Source organism: Zalophus californianus, chromosome 3 (assembly GCF_009762305.2).
Source record: "Zalophus californianus isolate mZalCal1 chromosome 3, mZalCal1.pri.v2, whole genome shotgun sequence".
NCBI classification, from domain to species: domain Eukaryota; kingdom Metazoa; phylum Chordata; class Mammalia; order Carnivora; family Otariidae; genus Zalophus; species Zalophus californianus.
The window spans coordinates 2,836,538-2,856,910 of NC_045597.1; the positions used below are offsets into that span (position 1 = coordinate 2,836,538).

Sequence of the window (20,373 nt, forward strand, 5' to 3'; positions counted from 1 at the left end):
ACTACAGGCATCGTTCCTATAACTGAGCTGGGTGGTTCCCCCCCGGAATCATCTGGGACAATACGAGGCCTGCATTCTCCTTCAAAGCCCCAGGAAATGCTTCATGTCATGCCTTGAGGGCGTGTTTTACATGATGGTGGGAACCAGACCCGTTACCAGCAGGAAATGTGCGCATTTACGAGCCTTCCTTTTAAAACATGAATGATGTTTGCTACAACTATCTTTTTTGTTTAAATTTCGCAGATTTTTAGAAATGCGATGAAAATGAATGTGTTTGCCCTTTTGCAAGGTTAGGACAGCCAAGGCTGGTAGCTGAAGACTCACTGTAGCAAGTGACCCAATGAGGAACGTTTATTTTTCCAACCTCTTGGCGTCTTGGGGTTGGTCAGCACGCACAGAAACTGATGTCTACACATACTGGCCTAAGACTGACAAATCATTTCAGACTCTGCTGTTAATACTCCTTGTTTTGCAACGGGAAGGGGAGGCTGGACCATAAAAGCTGGTGACTAAGATGAAGGAAATCCTGTCTGAGCTAAGATTGTCTTGGTGGATTGGGTGAGGGGGGCTTGTAACCTGGGAGGAATAAGCAGGAAGCGAAGGTGGTTTTTACATAGGAAGGAGAGGATCTCAGCCCAATTTGGTGCTACATTGTAACCGGCACCGTTGTTACAGTTAGGACAATGACCAAGTAAGGAAGAAAGGGAAGGAGGTGGTTTTCCTCCCTGGAATTCCCAGCTCGAACCTTCCACCCCCTGGCCTTCTGCACCTGGGCCTGAGGAGGAAACAGGTTGGTCTGTGTGTCCTGTCCACCCTGACGACGCAGCCATAAGCAGACAAGTGAGGACGGCCAATGTCCTGCTAGGACACGGCAGGGGGGTCTTTCTGCTCTTCCAAGAAAGAAATCCTATGCTCAGATTCTACTGTGCATTTTCTATGCCGCTTTGCCAAACCAAAATCTCTTGAGTTTTCCTGCTTTGTGAAATTATACGCGGTCTCAGAATTATTTGAACAAACTGTTCTTTGTTTATAAGTTCTTTCCATTTGTTCTGGAAATAATTTAGTGACACCTTGACCTAAAGTTAAATAAAATTTAAATTCTTTTCTTTGCAGATATTTCTCCAACCCAACAAAATGGAGACAACTGTCCAAAGGCACAGATGCTCCTACGTCTGTCTCGCCTGTGGCCCCCCGAGGTGTCCACAGCTCACTTCCTGGGGTCACAGCTGCTCCCTCTCAGCGTGTGTGAAGATGGTGGGGTCTCAGCGCAGAAGACGCGCACCTCGTTCCCCACGATACCTCCCGCGGGCCAGAGCCACACAGGCCTGGCGTCCGGGCCCGGCTCCCCGCTGCCCCAGCCTGAGGGCTGGGCAAGGCCTCGTCCCCTGCCGTGAAGGCCGCACAGAGAGCGCCCTGTGGGACAGCAAGGCCTGTGAGAGCTGTTCTCTCCCCAAATTCTGCTTACACTTGAACTTTTTCTCTCTGTGGCTTCAAGTTTTTATGTTTTGAGGATGAAGACCCATATTTAATTAAAAAAAAAAATCCTAAAACCAAGTAGCCATTGACTTATTAAGCCCTACAAGGCTAAGGTTGCTACAATCTTTATGTGCAATTTCTTCTTTTTTTCCTCAGAGCACACTTATGAGGCAGAACGATTTTTATTCCAGTTTTAGAGATGCAACTAAAGCTTAAAAGCTAAGCAGCTTGTCAGAAGTCATGCAGCCAGGAAGTAGCAAAAGCCCATTTCGAACCTGAGACCCACCTGGCCTCACACTCCCTGAAAACCCACATCACAGTCCCGCCCTTTCTTCCATGTTCTGTGGAACAGAGTGTGGCTCTGAGGCTTGAGTGGGGCTTCAACACAATCCCATATGAATCTGACGTATGGTAGAATCTACTAGTCAAAGGGGTACACGACGCGGTCTCCCATGCTGAGCTTCTGCAGGTCGCTCTCTAAGCACAGATGATCCCAGGTGGCAGAGTCAACTTCAAAAACTCAGTCAGCTAGTTGGACAACCCCTACCCCCCAGACACACACACATGCGCTCAGAACAGCCCGACCTGCTCCCGCCAGTCTCGCTGTGGGACCCAGACCCGAGCTCTGGGGAGGATTCATCTATAGAACTACGCTCGGGAGAAGCGAACGTGTTCATTTAGTGAAGGAATTTCACAAAAACCATGTCACCATGAACTTGCAACACGGTTACTGGCATTCCTGTTGTACCCACGAAGAAAGGGGGCGCAGAGAGGGGAAGTGACCTCCTGGTCCTGGGCCGCGAACCCAGATGCTCCCATTGTGTGGGACAGACCACACCTGCCTCCCTGTTGGCCCAGGACAAATGGACTGTGTCATCATTCCACCGCGGTCCACGGGGGCTCCTGCACAGCTCATCTGCGGAAGGTCTCTTACTCCCCAGGCCGTTTCAGTAAACCTTTCCCCAAGTTAGGACTAATGCTTTTCTAACAGCCTCTTCATCTGCTCAAAATAACACCGGCTCGCTTGTGTGTCCCCACTTCACGAAGCTGCCATCCATACACCTCCACGGCCTGGGATTTCAAAAAGGACCTGGAGAAGGTTTCCAGGAGCTCCGTCTGTGGATGGGGCTCCCCACTGCCCACTCGGGCCTTCCTGGGTCATCGTGTGGGGGCCTGAACTGAGAGCAGCCCGTCCACACTTTGTTTCTCAGAGTCCACGAGCCACTCTGTCACCGACGCGCACAGGCCGGCCTCTCTGCGGACGGCCCCTAAAAAGAACACGCCCGCCTGACACTCCCTTCCTCGGCCCCTGCAGCCCTTGTGGAGAAAGGAGCCAGGGGCATTCAAGGCCGCGTGTCTGTGTTGCGCCTGTAAGCCCTATGTTCTGTTTCTCTCTCATCTTGATGTCTCCCTGTAATCTCTCCAACTATCACCTGTCTGCCTGCCTGTCTCTACCCACTGTCTATCCACCTGTTTATCTACTTATTATCCATCTCTCTCTTTCTCTACAATCTATCTCTGTCTACAGCCATCATCCATCTATCAGTCTATCATCAATCTACGTCTGTCTAGCTGCCACCTACATCCATCACCCATCCATACCCCATAGAGATAAATAACATACACATAATACGCATATGCATATTTTACGTACCCCACACTCTATGTATTTTGAACATGCGTTCATATTCTGTGGGTCTGTCAGCCTGGTACAGTGGTTAAGAGCAGAGGTTTTGGAATAACCAAGTCTCGAGTTTCACTTCCAACTTCCTTATTGGCCGTAACAAGTACCCTAACCTGTGTGTGCCTCAGTCTGCACACCTGTAAAGTGGGGTGATCGCAGCGTGGTGGGCACTTAGCAGGTAATGTGTGCTGGTGGCTTAGCTCAGTTCCCGGCGCCCCTGGGATCAGCAGGTGGGAGTTGCTGTTTCTCCCTTACGATATTTTAGTTGTTCTGGGGGATTCTGGAACTCTAGAGGCACCTTCAGGGGTCACTCCTTCTGACGTTGATTCCAGGAGACCCCACAAGATCCCTCCCTCCCGACGGCACCATGCGGTGATTGCCCCGGGCACCGCTGATCACCATCTCTCCTGATGGACAGGCCGGGGCCTTGGAGGTGCCCCAGGGAGCTGTCCTCTGTCCTCACGCACCCACGTTACTCCACAAAGACAGTCACATACCCAAAAGTGCTCAGCATGCAGAAAAACACATTGTTACGTAATTTCTACCAGGTCCCAGAAAATGAGTCCGTGGAATTCTGTAACACACATTCTTCTGTAGTCCCCACGTGGGAGATCATGGAACTGGGCAAAAGCAGCAAAATAGGAATTTTATGGGTGAGGCTGAAACCATTCCTAGGAAAAAATGCAAATCTTTCATAGACACATCGACACTTCCTCTACCAGCAGGCACGGCCGGCTCTTTGGGGGGGCATTTAATTGGGAAAAAATGAAACAAAAAACCCCCCCACAAAACCCAGTGAGAAAAGCTATCCTTTAATCTTTTACTAGTTGTTCCATGACCGTATTCCTCATCCACAAGATCTGTCTGGATACTTTCGGCTAACTCCATCTCCCTCGTTGCTGGAGCCGACGCCCCGGAGGGCCGCCTGAGTCCCAGTGCGGGGGGCAGAGACCGGGTGCTGGTGTGCAAATCCCAGACAGGAGATGAAACACGCCCTAAACTCTGGACCGTGGGAGCGGCAAAGGTGCGGAGGATGGGCGGATGACCAGCGTTTAATGTCTATACGTGTTAGGAACGAGGGCTTAATTAAAATCATCAATATCTAATGATAACGTGAAGTCCTGGCAGGCTGAGAGGGCACTTTGATTGGACTCTGAAATGGGTCTCAATCCCAAGGGACAGAGGCTCCGGCCAGGCACCGGCCTTCTGGCCTCCGCCTCCTGGGCGCTCCGACAGGCAAGGGGGCAGGGTGTCCCCTGTGGATGCGGCTGTGGGCTGCAGTGAGGAGACAGGGTGTGTAAGAAGCTACTGGCCAGGGCCTGCTCTGTTCCTACACAAGGGGTGAGAGAGGCAAATGTGTGAGGTGTCGGCCACTGGCCATCTTGTTCCTGGCCCTTCTCCCCAGCCCACAGCTGGAGTGGAAGTTGTAGCCATTTGGAGATGTGGCCCGTGGCCCTCCAAACTCCACCACGGGGCCTGTGGCAGTGCCGGGAGCACGCGGAGAGGGGGCTCCAGGACCCTGGATGGCCCAGCTAGTGCACCTTCCTCTCCCTGCCATCCACAGGGTCTTCTAGGCATAGAAGGAGGCGGTGGTGCTCTCTCCCAGGGCCCTATGGAGGCTGGCCTGACACATCAGGAAGGGCGAGCGTGTGAGCAAGCCACGCTGAATGTCTTTCTGAAAGCCACACCATCACGCACACCTGTCACGCCACCACAAGGTCTGGAAAGAGGTGGCAGGGCTTCCTCCCCAGTCAGGCGGTCAAGGAGAGGGAAGCTCTTCCTGCACCCCTATAACAGTCTGAGCTCTGGGAAGTCCATCAGGATGCCTTTCCTCTCCTGTTTTCATAAAGCACTCCACACGAGTTAGGAACAGAAGCTCTTTGGCCAGGCAGGGGTCACCTCTGCTATATTTCCAAGTACACAGAAGTGCCCTTTGCCACTCAGCCCATGAGAGAAAAGATGGAACATTTCACTCTTGCTGACCAACTCTGCTGCTCACTAGTGGGAGACTAGCGGCTTCTCAGCTTTCTCTCCCACTCACCTGCCTGGTTCACGTGCACCTAATGGGGCTGGTCCGGGGCTTCCAAGAGTGGATGTTTGCTTGGAAATAATGTAGTTTTTCAGGAAAGCTGCACAGCTGGTGTAGAGGGTCCCTGTATGCCCTTCACCCAGAATGATGACGCTAGGTCAACATCTTATAGAACCTCGGTGCATTCTGTCAAAACCAGAAACTCACACGGGTCCACTAATCCACTACGGACTCTATCAGAATTTTGTCAGTTTTTCCACGAATGTTCTTTCTCTCTTCCAGGATCCAATCCAGGAGACCACCTTGCACTTAGAGGAGCGGGATTTACAGGAGAACTCGTCGCTTCAAAGGCAGCCTCACTCCCGGCAGTAGAGCACAGTCTAAGAGAACACCCGGGTATGCCAGGAGCCCTGGGGCACTGCGAGGTGGGGAGACCCCAACATGAGGGCCCCTCCGGTGGGCAGGGCAGAGCTAGCGGGAGGCCACAGAGTGCCCAGGGGCGTGGGCTTCCTTTGAGGTTCACTCCCTGACTGGAGAAACTTGCGGGGTCCCCCTAAGGCTAGATACCCCCTCTTTCATTCACAGATAACCGAAAGAGAAATCACGGATGCCCAGGGAAGCCACTGACATCAAGGTTGGGGAGTCAATTAGGCTTTTATCTGACCCAGAAGAGTCCCATTAGCTGAGGGGACAGCCACCAGGACAGTGGCAAGAGGTAACCACCAAATCACCTGCCTGTTCTCATCTCAGCTGATTAAGTACCATTCGTGGATTCCAGAAGCTTCTCACACCCTGAAGCTAAAAAGCCTAATGCAGCATATTTATTTTTAAGTCACATCCTGGAGCAGTGCACATGCTTCCCCGGAAAAGCACTCCCATCCCCGTGTCACAGCTGGGAAGGGTGGGGGCCGGCTCCCCGCACGGGGGTGGGCCTGCGGCGGGGGTGGGCGTGCTGACCGTCCGGAGCACCCCTGCACCGGTACCATACGACCCGACGTGTCCCCTTCCCTATGTCTCAGAACCAAGGCGGTCGGTGACTTGCCCTGGGGTCAAACAGCCAGTGAGGAGCCAGGCTGGGGGTGGGAGGGCTTTGTTGCCCCCCAGACGACTGTGTCGTCCACGGCCCCAGAGGCCCCCAGCCCCTGCACAGACGGCCTGGTGTACGAGCCGAAATCAGCCAGGCCGGGGTTCCGGAAGTCACCCGCCACCCTCCTCAGCGGTGACGGCACCCCCCGACCCCAGCACACGCAGCGAGAGGCCAATCCCAGACCTTTCACTGAAGCTCTCTACCCGAAGACACTCTTTCTTAGCGTAAAAGAGCAGGATGCTCCCAAACCGCCCTCTGCGTCACGGCAGCCTCTACGTCATCATCAAATGCAGCAGTGAAGGTACATGTACGCCACACCTCTGCTTTTCCCTTGAACTGTGTCTATTAATGGAAGCTAGTCACCCATTTTTCAATCCTCTCTCCAGAAAGACAATCTTTTGATTTTCACTCTTTTAGCAAAGCCTTTGTTTTCTCTTCTAGAACTTTTCACTTTTTCCCTCTCTCTCTGGCTCCAAACATTCCCAAGGGCAGTGCAAGGGCTCTGTCCCCTCTGTCCATCCTTTGCGGCCACGTTTAGTTCTGCGATGCTCTGACAAACTTCTTGTCTTACTGACTGTGGCAAAGTCATACGGGCCACCTAGGGAGGTTCGCTTTACTGGCCTCCAGAGAGCTGGGTACATGCGTCATGCCTGTTCTTCCACTAACAGAGGAGGAACCCTATGATATCTCCCCTCTTCCTACGGGCCCCGATTTTGGACAACAGCACTAATGCTCCGGGAAACAAGGGAGAGAAGTGGTCTCATGGATTCCTACAGAGAGCACTGCAGCATCTTAGTACTACACATTCTTTGCAACTGATCAACAAACCAAAAGGAGAAGAGAAAACCTCACAATATATTGCCCCCCTCCCTTTTTTTTGCTAGGGGGAGGGAAAGGTGTGGCTGCTTGTAGGAGCATCAGGCGAATTTTCTAGGGCCTGGAGCCTGGCTGGGCCCAGCTGCAGGCAGCGTAGAGCCCAGCATCTCCTGGGGTGCACGGCACCTGCACGTCCAGGTCTCCTGGCTGCACCCTAATACCTGTGAGCATCGCGGGTGTGTGGCCAGTTCCCCCAGCTGAGGTCGTGAGGTCAGCCCAGCCCACAGCGTGTTTGATCTGAGGGACGGTCTTTGTTCTCCGGAATTCTCTTCCTTCCAGAGTCACACAGACTGGTCTCTTAGATCTTCAAGGCTGCTGCCCCATCTCTTGAGATAAGCAACAATGCTCTGCCCTGGCTACAGTGAGAGTGTTCAAGTCTCCATGGAGGCTCTGCCTCAGGAGCCTTCCCTCACACACGCCCAGCAGATGCCTGGTGCCTTGCTCCCGGCCAGCTCTAGTCATCGGACAGCCCCAGCTCTGGAGGCTCATGGCCCTGCCCACGTGCCCATTGTTGGCGGGTGCCCAGGACAGAGGGGTTTGGTGAACGCCAGTGCTAGGCAGCAGATCATCGTGGTCCTAGGGCGCCTGCTTTCAGAGTCCAGCCTGGCGATGCCTGTGCTGCGCAGCCTTGTAGGGTGGGCCATCTATATAAGTGCTCGGTGTCCTGGCACCTTCAGGAAGGGCAACATGAACAGCAGGGCATGCGTGCCCACATTGGGCCCGGACCTCAGGCTGGCCAGTGGGATTTCTGCTTCCTTCCCTCCCTCTGGACATCCGATCACATCGCTTCAACCTTGCTCTGGGCTCCTGTTCTTCAGAGCAGAGCAGCAGAGGAGGAAGAAGGGTATTTCCCTTTCCAGAAACCACTGTGCGGGCTTTACTCTGTTAGTCACGGTCAAGAGCAAAGAGAAAGCAGAACCAGAAGACTCAAACCCTGAAACTCGGGAGCGTCCTCACCACTGACTTACAGTATGATCCTGGGTAACTTAGTGGGCAGGGGTTGGGTTCAAATCCCACATCTGCACTTACAAAGAGAGAGACCATGAGCAAGCTATCTAAACACCGTGTGCCTCTTGTTTTCTCATCTGCAAAATGGGGGTAACTATAGTTACCCACTCAGGTAGATGTGTTTCCCACAAGGCCTGGATGCACACCGATTGGCACATAGGAAGTATTCATAGAATAATTGCCTACTCTCTCTCTGAAAAAAAAAGGGGGGGGGTGCCTGGCTGGCTCAGTTGGTGGAATGAGCGACTCTTGACCTCAGAGTTGTGAGCTCAAGCCCCGAGTTGGGTGTAGAGATTACTTATAAATAAAGCCTTTAAAAAAATAATTGTCTACTCTTTTCAATAATCATTTTCGGCTGCTTCTGCTACAGGAGCCCTTCAAACTCCAATGGGCAGCCCTTTTTACTTACTTGACCTACCCCTGGGGATGAGTCCTTGGCACACATGGGCAATGAGACAGGGTTCTCGAGCATGGCAGACAAATAGGGGAGGAGATGAACTTGTGATAAATAAGAGATTTCTCAATGGACATAGCTGAGGATCAGGCATTATTTCATGAGTAATAGCTCTTAATGCCAGGGGTCAATAAGAAGTTAAAAAGCAAAAGATCCACTGTTGAATATAACAAATTGTGTCTCTGTTGAAGAATATACATCCCTATGCCTCCAGTAAAATGACTCAAAATGGCAAGTGACTCCAATTGCCTCCCAACCCAATACTCTAATTCAGTGGTTCCAACTTTCATGTCAAGTAGAATGCAGACTCCCAGCCTCTACCCCAGAGAGTCTGATCAGAAGATCTAGATTCGGAGAAGAAAAAAGAAGAAGATCATCTAGATTCAGAGCAGAGGTCTGAAGTTCTAACCAGCCTCCCCAGGTGGGTGTGGGGGTCCAGGGCGAGCCTCTGAGAAGCAATGTCAGACCATAAATGCTCTCAGTCCCACCCAAGAGGCAGAGAGCAGAGACTCAGGTGAGGCTGAGCATGGAAGAGGTTTTGGAAGGAAGGCACAGCGGTAGCCGCCTGGCTCCGTAACAAGCAGGGGGATGTTCTCTTTCCTGTTCTAGGTGTGGAAACTGGGATTCAGGATTTGCGAGACCAGGGCAGAGCTTGGTTTAGGACCCCGGTCTTCTGACCCCAAGCCCTTTCCACCAGTTTTAGGATCAGTCCCAGATAAAATTCACTAGACTTTCACCATCCCCAGGAAGGAAAATAGGGGATTACAGAAATGGCTCTAGGGCCGGAGGGGTGTGGAGACAGCACATCCAGTGCACACACACTCAGCACGCCCCAGAGCCGACAGCACATCCAGTGCACACACACTCAGCACGCCCCAGAGCCGACAGCACATCCAGTGCACACACACTCAGCACGCCCCAGAGCCGACAGCACATCCAGTGCACACACACTCAGCACGCCCCAGAGCCGACAGCACATCCAGTGCACACACACTCAGCACGCCCCAGAGCCGTCTTGTCTACCCTCCTCCTCCTCTGACAGTCTCTGTGCTGCTCTAACTCATAGCTCCGGGCCACCTCCTGTATGTCGAGTGCACCTAAGGACCACGAGACTCAGGGGTGGCAGCACGCGGGCTTTCGTCTTCTTAAATCAGCACATGTGCAAAGGAGAGTCAGACCCGAGCTTTGAGAAAACTTTGGCCTGCCATGTTCTGGTGAAAGTCTATGCACTCCAGGGCGCCTGGGTGGCTCAGTCGTTAAGCGGCTGCCTTTGGCTCAGGTCGTGGTCCTAGGGTGCTGGGATGGAGCCCCGCATCGGGCTCCCTGCTCCCCAGGAAGCCTGCTTCTCCCTTTCCCACTCCCCCTGCTTGTGTTTCCTTTCTCTCTGTCAAATAAATAAAATCTTAAAAAAAAAAAAAAAAGAAAGAAAGAAAATCTATGCACTCCTTCTGCCTTCCCAGTCTGGGCCCTGAACTGGAGCAGAAAGCAGAAAAGGGAGGCTAAAGGTCCTTCCAAGCTAGAGTAAGCTCTTTTTCACTCCCTGCCTTTAAAATCCTTGTTTGTCTGACACGAGGACAGAGCAATGAAAATAACAGAATTTCAACTAAACCAGCTTCCCATGGTCACAGGGAACCCACGAGAACCACCTGGGAAAACAGGTATTCCGTCAGAGTGCAGGCGGGTGGGGTGGCGAACACACTATGTTCCCTCCGTTTTTGGTCCCAGTTTAAACTTGTGTCCACAACCAAGGGACAGCCAAACCGGTAGCTTTTCAGCCTTATTCCGTCAAGCTCAATGAAAGTGGCTCCAACTATTTAAACACAATTTACAAAATCCCACAGTGCCATCCCAAGTGCCAGGACAACACTGCAGCGCAGCCCTGAATGCACCTTAGCACCCCCCAACCCTGGCTAAGACTTGGGGGGAAAACGCAGGGTTTCTGCCATTGTTCACTCCCATGGGTTAAAACAAAGTACACTGTAGGGTTACTCTCCTCCTAGCCCCGCCCATTCCCCCAAAGCCTCTCGTTTAAAAGCACCAGAAAACTCTCTGCCAAGGATGGTACCTAGACACCAGCTTCCCAGTGCCACAAACATGTTTCTTCTCCGTACCCTGGCGCCTCATCCACCATGGGACTGAGAGTCTTCCCTCGAGGAAGCCAGGGATTTGCTCTAGTTTAGGAGAGGACGCCGCAGGCTATGTTTCAAATTATTGGCTCTCGTGGGAGGGCGAGCGCCTGCAACACACAGGACTGAAGTGGGGAACCCAAGGGAAGGCAAACTTGAGACGTTCTCTGGGGAAAGCCAGCGCTCTCAGAACCCGGGCTGGGTCAGGGCCGCGCGCACACACGCGCGCACAGGCACGCACACACACGCACACACACACACGCACGCTCAGGTGAGCACGCACGAGCTGCCTTCCGGCAAGGCCACAAGGTGTCCCTTCCACTCTCTCGCGCACGAGTCAGAGCCCTTGAACGGGACCCAGGACTTACCGCCAGGACGCTCTGGGCCAGGAGCCCCACTGTCACAGCCCCCAGCAGCAGGCACCTGCATGAGAGAGGGAAGGAGAGCGCCATGAGCGGGTAGCCTCGGCCTGGCAGTTTTTAGTTACACGCGAGGGCCCCCTCGCGCAGGACCCACCGGGACGCGGCAGAAAGTCGCTTACCGCCGCAGGGCAGGGCTGGACGCCGAGCACTGGTGTCTGTCCATGCTCCTGATCCGGCCGCTCCGGGCTCCGCGCGCTCCCTCCTAGCCTGGAGGGCGAGAGACAAAGCGGGCTTAGCAGGGGCCGGGGCGGGAGCATCTTCGCCGCGGGCCACCTTCCGCGAGACGCGGGAAAGCGGGATGCGCCCCCGCACCCCTGCAAGGGTGACAGAGAGCCGCCCCGGGTACAGACAGAAGAAGGGGGAGCCTTCCACTTAGGCCCCGCTCGGCGCCGCTCAGCCGCGGCCGCTCGGTGCCCCCCCTCCCCTTCAGTAGAAGTGCGCACAGCCCCTGCCTGCGCAGGGCGCCCCAAGTCCCAGCCCCGGCCCGGGTCTCGGCGTCCCCGGGGGTCGCCCTCACCTCGGGCCCGGCGTCCGGGGCTGTCCGCGCGCATCCGCCGCTCCAGGAGCGCCCGCCCGCGGCACGCAGGCAGCGCGGTCGCCCTCGCGGGCCCCTGGGTGCCGGCCTGGGTCCTCGGTGCTCCGCCCGGTGGGCGAGCGCGGGGGCGCGGGGTCGCGCGGCGGCTGAGGGTGAGTGCGGAGCGCGGAGCCCTGGCGTCCCGGCGCGCGGCGGCCCCAATCCCCGGGCCGCGCGCTCCCGCCGCCTCTTACCCGCGCCGCAGGGTCCTCCCCTTTGAGACGCCACCCGCGCGCCGCCGAGGGGAGGGGGCAGCGCCAACAAATTGGGGAGCTCGCCGGGCCGCGCTCAGGTCTCCGCCGCGAGCCGCCGCGCCCGGGACGGTGCGCAGCGCTAGCGCCCCGGCCCTCCGCGAGTGAGCCGCCCGCTGCGGCCCCCCGAGCGCCGGCCGCCGGCCCCCGCCGATCCCCTCCGGCCCCTGCCGCCCCGGGCGCGCCACCATGGGGCCCCGGCTGGGCGTCTGGCTGCTTCTGCTGCCCGCCGCCCTCCTGCTCCACGAGGAGCGCAGCCGGGCCGCGGCGAAGGTGAGTCCCGGCCGGCTCCGCTCCCCCGGCGTCCCGCCCTGCGTCCCGGGCGCCCCGCGCGGCCCCTTTGTCCCCGGGCCGAGCCGCCCGCCCGCCCCTCGGGGGTCGCGCGTGGCACGGCCAGGTGCCCTCTCCGAGCGGGTCCCCGCCAGTGACCCCTGTGGGCTGCATTCGCGCATCCGTTAGGGAGCCTCCTTTGTTGTGGGCTGGGTAGGGGCGAGGTAGAGGACTTCTCAGGGCCCTGGGCAAGCGGAGCCGAGGTTGATGCGCGCCGTGCGGGGCGAGGGGGCCCGGGAGTCTGCGGGATTTGAACTCGCACCGCGGGGGCCTCAGCGGCCCGGCGCCCTCACCTGCCCTGGGCGCCCGGGTGGGCCGGGGGCAGGCGGGGTGGGTACGCGCGCCCCACGCTGCTCAGAGCCCCACACTCGTGCCCGGGAGTCGCTCTGGGCGTGTTTCTCCCGTTCTTGGGCGACTGCTGGTTGATGCTGAACAGTTGTGGGCCGTTTGTCTGGAAACAGCTGTATCTTCGCTTTCCCACGACTTTTCTGTGGCTGAAGCACGCTCGAGAACAGAAGTGGGGCTCTTGTGTAGTGCAGTTTTAAAAAGTTAACCAAACTCGACTCGTTGCCTTTTATTAATGTACATTAAAAAATTATAACTACATCATATTTGAGTGTGAAACCAAAATGAAACTCCATCTTATTGTTCTAAGCACCAATTGTTTTCCTAGTTTTCATTTCCTCGGGCTGTGTGCTTGCCCGGAAAGGATCTGGGAGCTGGGGTTGCAGGAGTAAAGGCTTCCAGCCCCGGACGGTCCTTGATGTACTGTTTTTCTTTCTTTTTTTCCTTCCTCTCAGATAGAATAAAGACCTCGGCTGGTCCCCAGTGTGAAAGCCTTGCAGACCAAACCCCCAGGAAGTGTGGCTTCTAAAGGCATTTTGCATACCCCCCCCAATGTTTAAAAAATTATTTTGCTACTTGCCACATTTCCCTCTTATTGTTTGACTGTTTCAGATCCGAATCTTGCTCTTAGGTTTTGTTTGTTTGTTTGTTTTTACTTCTCTTCTGGGGGAATGATAGTCACCGACTCCATTGCTTATAAAATGTATTAACTGTTACATGCCAGAATGAGCCGGTAGTATGCACACCCGGCTCATCCCAGGGCAGGGTTGACTGTACTCGCTCCTTCATTGGGTGTTGAAAGGGCTAGTGATCACAGCAGCAGTTAACTTCAGATGGTTTCTCCCAGCCCAGAGTCGAGCCAGGCACCATACTCAGTTGTTTAAACGCTCTCCAGTAATGATGACAAAATACTTTGAGAAGAGAACTCTCCCGAACACTTTATTTGGGTGTAGAAATATTGACCAAAAGATGTAGTACTTCCAAGGAGAGATTGCTAAACTTGATGGCAAGCAAATGAGAGAAAGTTCTCTATTTGGAAATAGGAACCTCTGTTTGGACTTAGATTTTGTCGTTGATAATTGTAGCAAAGCAAAGCTAATTGTAAGGACGAGCTTTTCAAATAACCAGGACTTTAAAGAACAAGCCACGCACTTATGGGAGCCCCTGTTCTTGCTTGGAAAATCAAACTCATTGCTGTTGTTTGGGATTATTTTACTTCCCTTTAGTTATTCTCTGAGGCCCAAGCACATTCCTGTCCACTGGCTTGGGTCTAAACCCTAAGGTGTCCCATAGTGTTTTAAGCTATCTGGCACATGGATGGACACCCTCTGATCAATCACCTACTAACTCGACATTATCTTTACACTTTATCTTTCCTGACTTAATTATAGAGATACGGATGTGCAATTTAAAAATAATCGTCTAATTTTTAAAAAGCATTTCAGTTTTCATGCCATCAAGAACTTTTTTTTTTTTTTTTTTTGCTGACCACTTTCCAAAATTACCTGTTAGGTACCAAAAAAGTTGAAATAACTTCAATATTGATCCAAGCAAAATACATTTAAGAATACATTTTGGATGATAAGATGCTGCAAATCCATCAAATCCTGACTCAGAAGCCACCCCGAAGGGTTCTTGGATTACGTGTGCCTTTGAAAGAGAATCTGAATCACACTTCACCTGCATTTGTACCTGTCCCAGCACCCCGCCCTGTGCTGGGCAAGAATTGTACTTTTTTCCCCCCCATATGAAAGACTATTTGATTTTATATTTGACCATACCTGCCATGGTCATACTACTCCTTTACTAGTAGATGGATTTTCTAAGCCAGTGACCTTTTCCCCATTCCCAGTCTATCTTGATTCCCCTCCCCAACTTTTCTTTCTGAGGCAAGAAAGGAGGACGAGGGTACAGGCCTGAGACAGAAGTGTGCCCAGAGTATTGTGGTAGGGGGTGCCTGGTGTTCTCAGTCACGCAGTCAGACTGGAGGGAATTGTCCCCATCGCACGTGGCCTCAGATGCCTCTCTCACTGGCCTGGGTGACCCCCATTAACAGATGGGTTTCTCGGGATCAGAAATGGGAACTTGCCTGTAAGTGTGGTAATGCCTACCCCCAGGTCCCGGCGTGTTCAGACTATTACTCACTGTCCTGGGGCTCAACGACCCAGGACTCATGTGAAGTGAGACTTAGTTCCCATGTGAGTAGGGACTCTGTTCCGTTGCAAATGTAACTTAAGTAAGAGATTTGAGCTCTACTTTGGGCCCAATGACAGCAATATCAGCCCAATACTTCAGGAGTGATATAACCCAAATCATTATGTTCCTTATATAGGGAATTGGTCCAGAAGGAAGTACCTCTGATACCAACCAGAAGAAATAATGTGGGTAAATTGCATGTGCGTAAGGGTGGCCCCTACAGAATTATTAGTGGTATAAATTCATCACGTACACCAAGAGTGAGTGTGGTTTAAAATTTGTCTGCTTTTATTAGGCAGATGAGTTCTGGAGGACTCCTTCACCGGATGCCTCAGTCCCTGGCCGGTCTGCCCCTTCTCCCAGGGGACCACCCCTTCCTTCCTTTGTTCCGCACATGCGCCCTGAGCCCTTCTGCAAGCCCTGCGCTCTGCCTGGCCCTGGCCAGGCACCAGTGAGCGGAGCCCGCTCTGCCTCCAGGAAGCTTGCAGTTCGGCAAGAAATGCCGAGCAGCCGGCAAGCCGCTCAGGCTGGTAAATGCTGCAGTAAGGTAAATCAAGGGCCCTGGGAGCACCTAACCAGCTTTGCAGAAGTCGGAGAAACTTCCAGGAGGACATCCCACCTCCAGATCTGAGGGGGAGATAGGAACTATAAGCTCAGCGTTACTATTTTCCTGAGTTGTTACGGTGCGTTATACTCAGAGGTGTGGTAAGTCTACCTGTCCTCTCATAGACCTACAGGTCTTTGCATTTAAAAGACGACGCTAAGGCTCCCTCCTTTGAGAAACCAAGATGCCATGGCTTCTGTTATTCACCGTGGTAGCTGAACTTGCCTCCCAGAGGGGTAGAGACATTGAGGAACGAGGTCTAGGAGATCAGTGGTAAGAAGCACCCAGCTCCCAGCAAGGGCCCTGAGTTTGGGGGCATCGCCTCTCCTGAGGCTGCAGGGACACTGTGATGTTTGGAAAGTTGCCGCATGGATGGCTGACTCTAGGCTGGAGTGCCTTTAGGAACTGACCCAGAAAACCTACCCTCACTTGGGCAAGGACATGAGGGAATTCACAAAACCTTGCATTATTCATTAACAAGACTGTTGGCAAATGTCTTGGGACTGGTAAGGGTGGTCATAACTTTAGAAGTTCAGTTACTTAGTTAAGAGCTGGTAAAGATTTTGCAGACGAATTGAACCCACAAGTGCCTCTCTAGAACAAATCCTTTTAGAAATCCAGAGGGCATCAAGAATTGAATAAGTTATAACACTTGTTTTGAAGAAGTAGAGACAATGTTTGTTATAACATTTGTTCCAGAAATTTAAAAAGGATTAACCTCATTAAAATGCCTCTCAAGCAGATTTGGTATTTTGAATTCTTGAGATAGAGTAAGCAAAAGCAACAATAGAATGCCGAAAATAATACCATTAGAGCATTGTTCTTCCTGCTATTATTAAACAACCACTAAAAAACGTCAGCTATAGAACAATACAGAAGACATATTCCTACCATTCTCGCGTGTACAATGAAAGAGGATATAAACCAGAACACGTTTCAATGGTCAGTTTCTTTTGAGACAGTGAACACTGTAAGAATTACTTGGTGTAAGTATTTTTATAGTCTGGTACATGGTGAACTGGTTCCATCCTGTGTTTCCCTCCATTGTTCTCCTGGTCTTACTCCAGCGACATGTGTCTCGCCTACTTTTCCTTCTGTTTCTCCCTTCTCTGCCCAGGCCCTGGGCGTGGGTGTGCGATGGGATCCAGCCGGGCGACTCCTCTCCTCTCCGCGCTCTCTCCCCTCTCTGGCTGGGAAGATCTGCTGTCGTGATCCCTTACCATCCCATGAAGGGGGCTCCAAACCTTCCTATTGAACTCCAGCCGAAGATCTTCGATTTCCCATGGGACATGTCACCTTGGCTTTTGTGTCAGACTTGGCCAAGGTGTTCAGAGCTGAACTTAGGGTCTTACCCAGACTGACCGCCCGTCCCCACTGTTGCCTTTTGGTCGCTGATGCCCCAGGGTCTCCTGACACTCGGCTCAGACGTGGTGACTTCCCCCAGAGGCCTCACCCTGTCTCTTGTTAACCTCCGTGTCACTCAGTCACCGGGAGGCCACCATGACTTCCTCCTGTGGGCTTCTCCGCGTCCCCACCTACTTTCTCCTCCCACGGCTGCCACCCCCTTCCAGGTCTGTTCACCTTGAGCCAGGGTCGCTGCAGACCCCTCCTCGGTCCTGCGCTTCCTCCAGTCTCAGGCTCTCTCTAGCCCAATCCCTGTGTTGTGGGGCGGCCCCTTGTCTCCGGGGATCCTGCGTAGGGCCATGGGATTCCTCTGAGAGGGGCTACCTACTGTCTAACCTAAGTTTCCCTTCTGTTGGGTGTGGTGGTCTTTGTCTTTTAATAAAGACTTTCTTTTTATAGAACAGTTTTAGGTTGAGAGGAAGGTGCAGAGATTTGCCCATGTCCCTCCTTCCCTGACATGAGCACAGCCTCCCCTCTATCAACGTCACCCACCAGAGTAGGACATTTGTTGCATGGATGGACCGACAGTGACGCATCACCCAGACTCTGTAGTCTACATGAGGGTCACTCTTGGTGGTGTGCATCCCGCGGGTGCGTCCTTCCCCTGTACGCCTGGCCACCACCCCTCTGACTGTCTCCATAGCTTGACCTTTTCCAGAATGTCCTAGAATTGGAATCGTGTAGGATGCGGCCTTTTCACACTGCCTGCCTTCACCTGGTGATATGCATTCAGGTTCCTCTAGGTCTTTTCGCCACTTGGTAACTACGGTCTTGTTAGCACTGAGTAATATTGCATGGCCTGCATGGACCACGGTTTCTTTATCCACGCACCTGCTGAGGGGCATCTTGGCTGCTTCCAAGTTCTGGCAATTATGAATAAAGCTGCTGTAGACTTCATGTGCACGTTTTTGTGTGGACAGAAGTGCTCCACTGCCTTGGGTAAATAACTGGGCACATGATTGCTGGTTAGTGTGGCAAGAGTGTGTTTAGTTTTGTGGGCGACCACCGAACTGTCTCCCAAAGCAGCTTCACCAGTTTGCCTTCCCACTGGCAATAAGCGAGGGTTCCTGTTTCTCCACCTCCTCACCAGCGTTTGGTGTTGTCAGTGTTGGGTTCTGGCCACTCTCCCTAGTAGGTACCTCACTGCTGCTTTAATTGGGATTGGGTCTGCATGCCCTTCACAACCTGGATCCATGGAGTCTATCTGGCCCTATTCTTCATGGCTCCCCAACCTATAAGCTGGGTGATTGCCACGAAGGACTAATCTCTGTGTTCCATGGGATGATGTCATCTCTTTGAGCCTCACGTCCCTAATCCAGGAATACGATGTCCGTGGAAACCTTCACGTTGCTTGATGTGGTCGTGCGGCCGAAGCAGCTCAGTGCTCAGGCGATGTTGGTCGTTATCACTGCCATGTGGCTGGGACCGCATTGTCTCCCGTCTGCTAGTCTGACACCCCTGATGATTCCGAGACACTGCAGGACCCAGCTTCTCTTTGAAATTCCCCCCAACTATGTGCAGGAGTGCCTGCCCCATGGAGAGGAATCACGAATGACTTGTAACTGGGGCTAGCGCTTCTGGCCAGCATGCACTCACCAGCCCTGGGAGAGCCCCCGTGGGAGTGTGTGCCCCTGTGAGCCAGTGGTACTGTTAGGGAACAGAAGGGGAATTCGTGCCAAACGAAGGTGTTTCCTCTTAATTAGGAATTTGGAGGAGTTAGTCCACCCCAGACTAAACACGACTTGGAAATATACACAATGCTGAACTCTTGATGTAAATAGTTTATTCCGGGGTTTAGTAATATTCCTTGCTTTGCTGCTTTTGATTTTTAATATGCACACTATAAGAACATTTGATGTCATCTGAGTTTTAAGGCTTGCGAGATTTGTGGTGAGAGAAAAGATAAATGGAGAGTACCCAATCAGACACTAAAGGGATATTTCACATACCACATGGCTTTTGCATATCTGTTGGTTTTATCTCTTGCTGATAAAGGACAATTCTTCAACCCCTTCATCTTTTACTGCTCTTAGAATCACCACTTCGTTCAGAGTTTTGGAATTACTATTGTTCATTACTGAATAAATATCTTTGTGTACCGTGGGCATTTCTTTCTTGCTCAGACAATGGCGAGAGATACTGGCTGTGAACTGGACAAGGCCAATATGATGTCACTAGCTTTGTTCCCATCCCACCAAATGCACTGACGATTGGAGAAACCATTTGTACACTCTCGAGAGAGGCTAGCTATTTAAATAAATGTTGTCCAACTCAGTGCAGTATTTGGAGACTTGGCATTCCTGTATTTGACATTTCATTAAAATTGTTAAAAATTTTATTGAGTTTCTGCTTTAGAAAATAAACATATTCCTCCATGAAGAACAAAACCCAGGGTTTCCTGGTCGTCACTCTCAATGTCTCCAGAGCTGTTTGCACAAATTTTTCACTGCAGCAACTCGCACCTAGGGATCACGGAGGTTCGGAGGGGGTGGGTAGTGGGACACAGTGGTGTGTCTTCACTTTGGAGAGGTGAACCTTTCCTAATGTGCATCAGTTAGCATGTGGGCCATTTTGCAGGCCTCAGAAGGTTACAGGTAAACCCAAGGATAACTGTTTTGGTATTATTAAAGAAATATTAATGTATATTTTAATCCGTGGAACATTGACTGTTACATCTCTAACAGTATTTTTTATAAAGTAAACATGTAATTTTTGCAGTACGAAAAAACAATCACAGTTTATTCAAAACCCCACAGTTATCCTTTGCAACCAGTCAGCAATTTTGAGCATAGAAGTATTTCTATTATCATCCAAGATCATCAGCTTGAAAATGTCGTTATAAGATGCAAGTATCTCCTTTTCCTAATCAGCTTTAATTTTCGAGTTCCATTTTAGAATTTAAAAAAAAATATTTATTCGAGAGAGAGAGCGAGTGAGAGAAGACACGCGGGGGGAGGGGCAGGCAGAGGGAGAAACAGACTCCCCACTGAGCAGGGAGTCCTACGTGGGGGCTCAATCCCAGGACGCTGAGATCATGACCTCAGCCGAAGGCAGACACTTCACTGACTGAGCCACCCAGGCGTCCCCGGTTTTAGAATTTTTTTAAAGGAATACAGTAACATTTTAAAAGCTTGGATAAAAGCTTGAGTGAAGATGTATCACTGTCTTTTTAAACCTATGACATGCAAGGTTTTATTAGGAAAAAGAAGGTCACAGGACCTGCAGTTTGGCCCATTTTTTGTAATGTCCATTTGGAAAATACTCAATTTGACTTTGTATCTTAAATAGAAGTAATTCCAAGGACTCTAGAATTAGCCAGGCAAAAAAAGTGTCTAATTCTCTAGGAGGCTTGGCCAAAGGGGTACACGCACACAGCTTCTTGGAAAGAGAATTGCAGCGTTTCAGATGCATCTGGAGAGAAGCTCCGGACGGGGTAGCGGGCAGAGCCACTGAACACAAGGGTGCTGGTTTGAGTCCCTGCTGTGTGACCCTGTGCCAGTGACCTCC

General features: G+C 52.2%; 2 protein-coding genes across 3 annotated transcripts in view; one reads left to right on the forward strand and one right to left on the reverse strand.

Annotated features, from left to right (window-relative positions):
• The window catches only part of COL4A2 (collagen type IV alpha 2 chain), a 168,285-nt gene extending 155,295 nt beyond the window's left edge, over window positions 1-12,990 (reverse strand). Inside the window, exons 1-3 of one of the 2 annotated variants that reach the window (XM_035726798.1) lie at window positions 12,611-12,990; window positions 11,282-11,369; window positions 11,109-11,163 (exon numbers count right to left, since the gene is read on the reverse strand). In XM_035726798.1, the coding sequence (XP_035582691.1) occupies window positions 11,109-11,163; window positions 11,282-11,325 (99 nt within the window). In that variant the 5' untranslated portion in view covers window positions 11,326-11,369; window positions 12,611-12,990. Of the gene's footprint in view, window positions 1-11,108; window positions 11,164-11,281; window positions 11,370-11,679; window positions 11,822-12,610 lie in introns of those variants that run through there. The other variant, XM_035726797.1, reaches the window with a different exon arrangement.
• The window catches only part of COL4A1 (collagen type IV alpha 1 chain), a 141,885-nt gene continuing 133,550 nt past the window's right edge, over window positions 12,039-20,373 (forward strand). Inside the window, 1 exon segment of the mRNA XM_027590257.2 lies at window positions 12,039-12,260. Within this exon segment, the coding sequence (XP_027446058.2) occupies window positions 12,177-12,260 (84 nt within the window). The 5' untranslated portion in view covers window positions 12,039-12,176.